Source organism: Cibotium barometz, chromosome 27 (assembly GCF_041138505.1).
Source record: "Cibotium barometz isolate CiBa-2024 chromosome 27, ASM4113850v1, whole genome shotgun sequence".
Taxonomy (NCBI): domain Eukaryota; kingdom Viridiplantae; phylum Streptophyta; class Polypodiopsida; order Cyatheales; family Cibotiaceae; genus Cibotium; species Cibotium barometz.
This window is the reverse complement of record NC_141072.1, coordinates 15,863,083-15,872,525: the sequence shown is the minus strand read 5'-3', so window position 1 is coordinate 15,872,525 and position 9,443 is coordinate 15,863,083. Positions and strand designations below refer to the sequence as shown.

The 9,443-nt window shown below is 42.8% G+C and overlaps 1 protein-coding gene across 2 annotated transcripts; it reads right to left on the bottom strand.

Moving 5' to 3' along the window:
• Window positions 1–1,048: 1,048 nt before the first annotated feature.
• On the bottom strand, window positions 1,049–8,289 carry LOC147623090 (dolichyl-diphosphooligosaccharide--protein glycosyltransferase subunit DAD1-like). 2 transcript variants are annotated; one of them, XM_086821147.1, is made up of 5 exons: window positions 8,133–8,289; window positions 7,952–7,999; window positions 7,183–7,270; window positions 6,978–7,021; window positions 1,049–1,372 (listed from the first exon to the last, which is right to left on the bottom strand). In XM_086821147.1, exons 1-5 carry the CDS (start codon window positions 8,211–8,213, stop codon window positions 1,289–1,291), a joined length of 345 nt encoding a protein of 114 aa, XP_086677273.1. In that variant the 5' UTR covers window positions 8,214–8,289; the 3' UTR covers window positions 1,049–1,288. The 2 variants fall into 2 exon arrangements, with proteins under 2 accessions (XP_086677273.1, XP_086677274.1); XM_086821148.1 differs by lacking the exon at window positions 7,952–7,999 and having other exon boundaries at window positions 8,133–8,284.
• Between the last annotated feature and the right edge of the window lie 1,154 nt (window positions 8,290–9,443).

Below are 9,443 nucleotides of genomic sequence, written 5' to 3'. Positions count from 1 at the left end.
AGTCCATCGATAGGTGATGTACCACATGGCAGTAGGAGCAAAGAGAGCATTGCAAGGTTCATTTTCACATGCATGCCATAGAAGACTCGATTTGGCACAATTTTGTCTCTCCTTTATGGATCGATCCCCATTTACTCTCTCTCTCTCTCTCTCTCTCTCTCTCTCTCTCTCTCTTTGAATCGATCCCCATGGAGGCCTACTACGACCTTTAAAAAAGGTGAAGTTGAGAGAAAATGATATAAAGGTGTAGCCATCTCAAATCGTTGATAACGAACTAACAAATATGGTTAAGAAAAAAAAATTAATGTGTATCAGCCTATACAAATGCAAGAAACATGACAATGATAATCACCAATTGCAAAGTACATATTCCACATATAGAACCATGCATTATGTACCTCCCAAGAGTCAAAAGACAACTTGGTTTTTGGGCGTCAAACCATTGGGTGCTCATGGGCAAAGCTTGTTCAAAAAACTCCAGACTGCAAGCTATACATGATTAAGTATGTCATATGCACGATTAACTAACCTAGTTTTGGCCTGTCATTATGACGGCTCTTTTTAGGCCTCTGATGCATACAAACATGTTTCCTTTTTTTAAAGTGACCTTCGCAACAAGAGGTCCTTAAAAACGTTACTAATTTCTCATCTTGACTCCCAAGTAAACTCCAACCTCGAATGCCAAAAATATGTATTACAAACAAGTGCTCATTAATCCTATAAATAAGATAAATTAAATCACAAGCAAACGTCTTAGAAAGTTGCCATACAAGTAATAAAAGGCCTTGCATTGTTTAACTTCACATTCTAAGAGCGCACACGTGTGCGCACACACACACACACATATACATATATGTATATTCAAAACTTCATTTTTTTTAAGCACCAAGCACTTTCACAATTTTTAACAGAGGTGAAAGCTTGACAAGGACAACCTCTATTGGTACACAATCTCCTCACTCAGCCCAACCTCACCCAAGCTTGATAATAAACAGCCAGGTATGTTCATGGCAACATCCAACCTCAATATGGTCAATTTTGTAGAGAATTTTCAAATCTTTGCAACCATGCACTCTTGCAGCCAAATTCATTAGAAACTAGACCAATACAAGCAGCATACATTGTTTCTATTCCATTATCAAAAGTTTCATCCTTGAAAAGCATCTAAAGCTAGTGCCTCTTGAAAAGTGCATGTCTGCTTAAGGCCGCTTGCTTAAAGGTACACCAAGAGAGTTTCAAGTTGACTGCGAAGGTTGACGTTTCAGCTATCCCGCAATGCAGACTGTGGTTATCCTAGGAAGTTCATGATCACTAGATGCAGGACTAGATTGGCCAGTACAAAATCCGCAAAAGCCCGCTCCAAGGGTAGCTCCTGAAAGAACAAGCCATGTTAGAATTTGCCCAAAAAAATGATGAGCAATAGCTATATAATTCCTGAACAATTCCAAGTCAATTTTGTATATGCATTATATATGCTCACAGCATATTTCCTTAATTTGGTTAGTTTTCTTAGCCTAGCCTTTTGATGACCTTGTGAGGTCAAACCTCAAGCTTTTTCTCTCTTTTTTATAGTACTAACACCCAAATAAATACAAATTAACATATACCCAGGGTCCATACATAAAAGATACTGAAATGGAAAATACTGCTGAAGAACCAAGTCAGCAGTACAAATTAACATACAACCAGGGTCCTTAATACATAAAGATACTGAAATGGAAAATACTGCAGGCTGAACTAGTGGGGAATACTGTTGAGTCTGACATGAAGAGGCTATACCCAAGAACACACATGAAGGCTCTCTGTCACTGATCTGTCTTAGAAGGGTCCTTGAATCCTGCTCGCTAAGGATGTAAGGGTTTGAGTAAGCCCTGAACAAATAGAAGGTAGAATTTGAGTATGGAAGATATGGGTGCCCTCAACAGCCTCTCATATAAACTGCCCTGCAGTCAAGCTCAAAAATCCTCCTAATCAGCATCCATGACTTTGAAACAAGTCCAAAGGGATGACCTGCATTACACCTCAGACTACTAGTATGGCATGATTAGTTGAGGGGACACGGTTAGTCAATGTCTTCTCGTCATCCTCCATGAGCCAAGCAACTGCCCCATGTGAGATAAAATGCCTTCCTCCTGATATGAAAAGCAATTCAATCCTTCTCTGAGTCTCAATACAGGCCCAGGCTCTGTCCCTAGCTTGGAAAAGATAGCCATCTTCATATGCAGCCTATTGGCTAAATGTAAATGTTTTACAGAGAGAGACCTTTTTCCCCTCTCCCCTTCTCTGCTTCAGTCAGCCCTCCGACTACATCCGACCTCAATTTTGCTTCTATGTATCTTGCTTCTGCATCAAAAACATGCACAATTTAGGCATAGGGTATGGGGGCATAGTCACAAGGAAACTCCGTTTCGGGGCCTATCGGATCGGAAACTCTGTTTCCAATGTCACCCGTTTCTTGTTTCCTTTGTGCCATTTCTTGATGAAACTCTTAAGGTTGCATACAAAATATAACTATGTTGTTTCCAAGAAGCCATTCCTTATCCGTTTCCATTTCCAAGATTAAGTCATTTTCGTTTCCGATAGCCTTGTCGTTCTTGTTCCGTTTCCTTGTCGTTCTTGTTCCGTTTCCCGTCTCATGTGACTATGTATGGGGGTAGTATTTTTCTCTTCTTCCACGTATAGGTGAGGTGCACGATTATGAGGGGAACCGTATAGGTGAGGTGCGCGATTCTGAGGGAACCCTTGGAGGGACAAAAGGTCCAATCTTTCCCCCTTTCCAAATGATTCAATGGATAACACGTGTTGGCACAGAAGCTTTTCTGGCCAGTAACGAGGATGGCGAGAATGGTATCACAAACCCCCCAGTGTGGCTCTTCCCCCTTCCATTCATGCATTTGTCTCCCTCAAAAAGGGGCAATCCATGGAGGAAGTCCTCCCTCTAATTTTTACTGGCTTTAACTATTCTAAAAAACTGATATTATTTTTATTTTTCTAGGGCTTCCTAGAGGGTAGGGTAATGACTACAAAAGATTTTCTTGCTCTGTTCACACTGAACTTAATAAGCAGTTTAATTTTTAGCAAACTTAGCAAGATTCTTTATATATATGTTGGCTTATATTCTATTCAGTAATAAATACAGCAAATTACCAGTGCTAGGGATAAACTCGATATCATCCCTGAGAAAGGAAGCATGCCATAACTAAACTACTGTTGTGCATCACTACCCTAAAGCAAGACATATGTCCCAATAGGCACCAAGGTCACCGCAAAACGTTTCACTATTGAAACGAAACGATGCTGAAACGATTTGTTTTGGAACAAAACGTTTCAACACCAAGTAGGTGGACAGTGAAACATTGGACCAAAATGATCATATACATAAAATGTGAAGGTACTAGCCAATAGTTATAAGATGATATTAGCAAATTTATCATCCGTAAACAAAGAAGACATACAAAAGAGAATAGAGAAGAACAAATATGATGAAAGAAGGAAAGAGAGAGAATTATAAAAGATAAAAAGCACACAAAATCACAACCTTTTTCCCCACATAAAACGATATGGTTTCAATGTGCACATAAAACGTTTCAACACTTGGATGCCCCTTCCTTTGCATATACAGCGAGGCTCGGCCGCAGGATCCAGATGTCAAAGATAGATGGCACACTGGCAACAGCAGCACACTGGCAGTCTCAAAGCCTATCACAGCGCTTCCTTTCAGATTTCTGGAAGAGGCTTTGGGACAGCTTTTGGCCGAGGAAGATCACTCTCTTCCTCTACTTGACGGCACACGGGAGTTTGGCAGTGGGTACTTGGCTAGCAGTCAAAGGGCGGCCAGCAGCTTGCCCGAGATACTGTCATGTGCACAGTGTGTATCTACCGTGTGCTACACGCACACAAGACTAGCTTTGAGGTTTGGGGAAGCTTGGAGCTAGGCAGACTGATTGGCGAGCTAAGTTAGGGATAGACTAACGGGCGGGCACCCAAGTATGGACGGGCGAGCGCCCAAGTGTGGACGCCCGATGACCGGCCAAGGGCCTATAAAAGGGTGGCCAAGGTTAGTAATTAATCATATAGAGTCTCACGAGTCTTTGTGAGAGCTCTATGGTCAGGAGCCGCCTGGATCAAGTGCAGACGTGCACCTGCTTCATGCAGTCGAGGCCGGCAGCAGTCTCGAGGCCCGCGAGGGTAGCTTCGTGGCGGTATGGGACGTCACGAGGTAGAGATTGGTCGGTACGTCCAACTAGTTAGCTCAGCTCGTGGCTCGGTGGGGACAGCCAAGACTTGTGGGCTTGCCCACGGCTGTCGAGGTTGGGAGGTGAGTCAGGCCTGCACCCCTTTCACGTTTGTTCGTTTGTTTGCAGGTTTCGAGTCTTGTACCAGAAGCGTTTACGAGGAGATCCTATGGGAATTTGACACTGGTATCAGAGCAAGCCTCGTGAACAAGCAAGTCAGTAGGTAGAGAAAAAGAGGTCAAAGAAAAGGTATGAGTTCGAGAAAAGCTTGCTGTTTTTTCTGTGCATACTGCTGTTTTTTCATATTCAGTATGTTGCTTTTTCATCGTGGGAACCCGTGAAGAAGGGTTGGTCTTGTATGGGTTGGTTTGCTTTGCAAAGAAGAAGACTAGATGCGTTTTTTGCAATTGTATGAACAGTTGAGAGAGAGAGAGAAAACAAAAAGCCAGCCGGCTGTTGTTTGTAAGATAGAGAACGAGAGAGAGAGAGAGAGAGAGAGAGAGAGAGAGAGAGTGACGCCTGGATGGTGATAGCACAGCCTTTATGTACAAGCAGGCAGGCGGACCAGTACTTGCACATAGGCACGTGGGCTGTTTTGCGCAGCCAGGCACAGGTGATTACCTGTATGCACAAGTAGGCGACCCCATGATGATGTGCAGGCGGCCAGGTACGCCAAGCAGGCGGTTGCAGCCAGGTACACACGCGTAGGCTCGTACACGCAGACAGGCACACAGACAAGTGTACGCAGGTATACACAGGCGGGCACGCAAGCAACAACTTCCGTTGATGCTATCGTTGCTACGAGAAAACCCGGAAAGCACACAATCGACAGATTGTTTTTCTTTTACTTCGTTTTTTTTTTTTTAACACTCTTATGTCATGTGCACAATGTGTATCTACCGTGTGCTACACGCACACAAGACTAGCTTTGAGGTTTGGGGAAGCTTGGAGCTAGGCAGGCTGATTGGCGAGCTGAGTTAGGGATAGACTAACGGGCAGGCACCCAATTATGGTTGGGCGGGCACCCAAGTATGGACGGGCGAGCGCCCAAGTGTGGACGCCCAATGACCGACCAAGAGCCTATAAAAGGGTAGCCAAGGTTAGTCATTAGTCATATAGAGTCTCGCGAGTCTTTGTAAGAGCTCTATGGTCAGGAGCCTGGATCTAGTGCAGACGTGCACTTGCTTCATGCAGCCAAGGCCGGCAGTAGTCTCTAGGCCCGTGAGGGTAGCTTCGTGGCGGTATGGGACGTCACGAGGTAAAGATTGGTTGGTACGTCCAACTAGTTAGCTCAGCTCCTGGCTCGGTGGGGACAGCCAAGACTTGTGGGCTTGCCCACGGCTGTCGAGGTTGGGAGGTGAGTCAGGCCTGCACCCCCTTCACATTTGTTCGTTTGTTTGCAGGTTTCGAGTCTTGTACTAGGAGCGTTTGCGAGGAGATCCTATGGGAATTTGACAGGTACGGCCACCCCCAAGAGTCTCAGCGACGTTGCCTTTGGGATTACCCGAAGGCTTAGCAGATTTGGCAACGGATTCTCCGCATCTTTGCTATGGACAGGACATCGACCCGGATTATCACTTGGGGTATTGTCGCTTGGGCCACCGAGACTAGAGTGGTCAAGACTTACAAGGAGGATGGGGGAGGCCATGCCCTTCAGGTCTCCCACCATCGTATTACAGTAGTACCAGTCACAGCCCCACCTGCATGTGTTTGGCGTTCAGGCTCATGCCAGCGCTAGTAGCATAGCAGACTGGCACATCTGGCATGCTAAATGGAGCGAACGAGGCCATCGAGGGTACCCACACTGCGCCGGCTGAGACCATCAGGAGTATATGGCTCGACATCATTCACACCCTCCGCGATCAGTGGGGGAAGCAGCAAGGAGGTTCTGACCGCATGCAGAAGCAGCGGGCTGCAGGAAACCTTCTTGAGACTTTGGAGGCCTGGCCCTTTCCTCCCAGATAGAGGCGGTAACCCCATTTGGCACTACAGACCACCTGTGTGGTTGCCCCACCCCCCCCCCCCCCCCCCGCGCCCGAGGAGAAGCATCTCCCCCCCTTATGATCACTTGTTTCCCGTTAGACTACAAATTTCTAACAGTAATCAGATCAGGAGACCTTCTTTAACCAAACCACGCACAACCTAGACATAGCACCGCACCCCCAAGCATAGACCAACACCATGCCTAACTTTGCATCGTGTTAGTCATCTGAGTGCCAGACTCAGCTGAACAGACTTTGAGTGATGATAATGGCAGCATTGCGTGCTTCAGTTATGGATGTAGTCCCCAATACACGTGATCCCTGTCCCTTGGAAAAGGAGCATTGTCCTACAAGGACTTATGAAGCTAGAGGGGGTAATGAAAGTGCACAAATCAACAGGCTTTGTGTGCACCGAAGTCAATATAACAGCTTGCACCGAGCAAGAATTTACTTCATTGAGCCCAGCATGGTTTAGTAAATAGTATAATTACATATATTATGTACATTAAAATATAAACGAGTCAAAAAGTATACATTCGTATAAAATATTTGATATGTAAATACATTAAAAAACTTATTATGAATTATATAAGAATATTTTATTATTTAAACTAATATATTGACATACAAAAATATTAAATTTGTGTAACTGCACAGTTTATTGTACTAGTATTATTTCATTGTGTCAACACACAACACAACCACTCCAAAAAAGCAAAATAAACCTTTTTTCAAAAATGAAGAAAGATAGTGTACACACCTTGAACTCTTTATTCTTCGGATTCACTTGCATCCGCAGACAGACTGATAACAAGCAAGACAGCTTCTTTAGATCAAAAAGAAATGGTGAAAATGTCAAGTACCCAAAAAAAAAAAGGCAATGCAATTTCTTTTCCTTTTTTTAAAATAACCAGCTATGATGGAAAGATATTGTCGCCCAATATGTAGAAAAAAAATTACTGCACCTGCTAGAACTGCCGTCCCAACAGAAGAGAGGACTCCTGAAAGGAATGCATTGAAAGGGAATGACCCAACCAAAGCCATGTAAACAACCTATCCCCCAAAAAAACACTCATAAGCTTTCAAAAAGACAAAAAAACCAAAAAACAAACATCTAAAAATACCCATGTGAAAAAAAATCACTAGCACCTGATGAGTTATATTTCTATTTAAGTTTATATTCATAAGCATATTTATGTTATACACACACACACACACACACACACACACACACACACACATATATATATATATATAAGGTGTTATCCTATATATATATACATACACATATATATACACACACACACACACACACACACACATATATATAAATATATGTTTATGCATTTAAAGTGATCAAGAAAACTGTGAAATAAACAAACAGCACTCATAGCCAATGCACATTTTAAAATTTGGATAGAAGGTTACTGGAAAATAGACAGGTTCAATGCTTCCGTGTAAATAACTAACCCACAACAATATAGCATCAAATTTGTAGAGCGTAAATGCCATAAATGGTACATAATACACTCAAAACTTTTCTCTGAAAAAATGAACACAAAAAATTTGAGGGGTTGGGAAGGGGGAATATATTTTTCAAAAATTTGATAGGGAGAAAAAAAATAAGATCCATTCAATTTCCACAAGAATTCCCTCAAGATTTGAGAAAAATAGATCCACAACAGATTACACAGTTAGGAAATTTTTTTAGAAGAATTAAACAACCAATGTCACCTGCACAAACGCTGTGGTAAGGGCGTAGATCACGTACAAATCGATGATCTACAGCGCATAAATTGGGTTAACGAGGTTGTTAAGACTACATCTTTCAAGGTTACAAGACTGTTTAGGCTTGGATTAGGCCCAATTTTTCTTAAGATTAATAGATCGTTTAGCTAAAGAACGTAAGATTAACCTTGAGCTTCGTGGGGGTGGTGGCGTAGGCAGATCGCAGCGAGGAGAAGAGGGCACGGACGTCCCCAGCTGTGCTTCCCATTGCTTACACCAGGACCTTTCGTGAAAGTATGCCTTTGTAGGGTTTTAAGACTTGTTTTGTCCCATAACCATATATATATATAAATATATCTCTAAGTAAATTTGCAAAATTATCATGGTTATACTTTACTAGGTGCTCCTGTGCAAACATCTTCGGAAAATTCCGAAAAAAAAAGTCTTTAAGTTGCTTTTGAGTTGGCCGGATTTATACTCGGGTATCCTAGTGAATATTGATTTACTATTCCAATTGAGCTATGTTGATTCATGGTAGCATTATCAACCTTATATACGATGTCTGTCCCCCCCTTTGTGAACATAAGGAGGACTTCGACAAAGGTTAACCTTACCTTGAGTCGCCCACCCAAAACAAGGCTCTTCAAGTGGACCTTTACATGAGAGGGCAATGCAGTTCTTACACTTGTTTCCCCTCAATTACCAAAATTGATTGTGTTGGCAATGTGCCTAGAGGTAAAATATACCTACGAAGAGGAGCACATTGAATAGCAATTGATGCATAGCGGTTGATGCTTACTCTAACATGCCTCTCTTGGAGAGACTCGATCATTCAAAAGGAGGAGGAGCTCAATTAGAGTTAATCAACTCAAAAAACTTAAAGGAACAAGAGGAGTTTTGATGGCAATCTAGGTACATATGCCATACACTAGCAAGAGTGCAGCGCAGTGAAGATTCTCAACTAATGAGGATGCAATGCACTCGCAAGAGTGTGCAATGCATTGAAGATTGATCTCAACTAATAATCTTACTCTAGCATGCCTCTCTTGGAGAGACTTGATCCTTCAAAAGAAGGAGGAGCTTAATTAGAGTTAATTAACTCAAAAAGCTTCAAGGAACAAGAGGAATTTTGATGGCAATCTAGGTAGACTGTGAGGATGCCGTACACTAGCAAGAGTGCATAGGGCAGTGAACATTATTAACTAATGAGGATGCCATGCACTAGCAAGAGTGTGCAACGCATTGAAGATGGGTGTCAACTAATGATCTCCAATACGACAAAGGAGGCTACCAAACCCATCTATATACAGCACCTAGGGTTGGTCATATTGTATGTCGACCCAAGTCCTCCATGCTACAACTCGTCTAGATGGACCAAGCCACCAACCACATCATCTAACTAGAACAATATTAAACTAAACAAAAAACCATAGGTCTAGGCGCAACTTCCAGGCCCATCCGAGGTTGCTTGGGCATCTATTTAGATAAAGTATCTCAG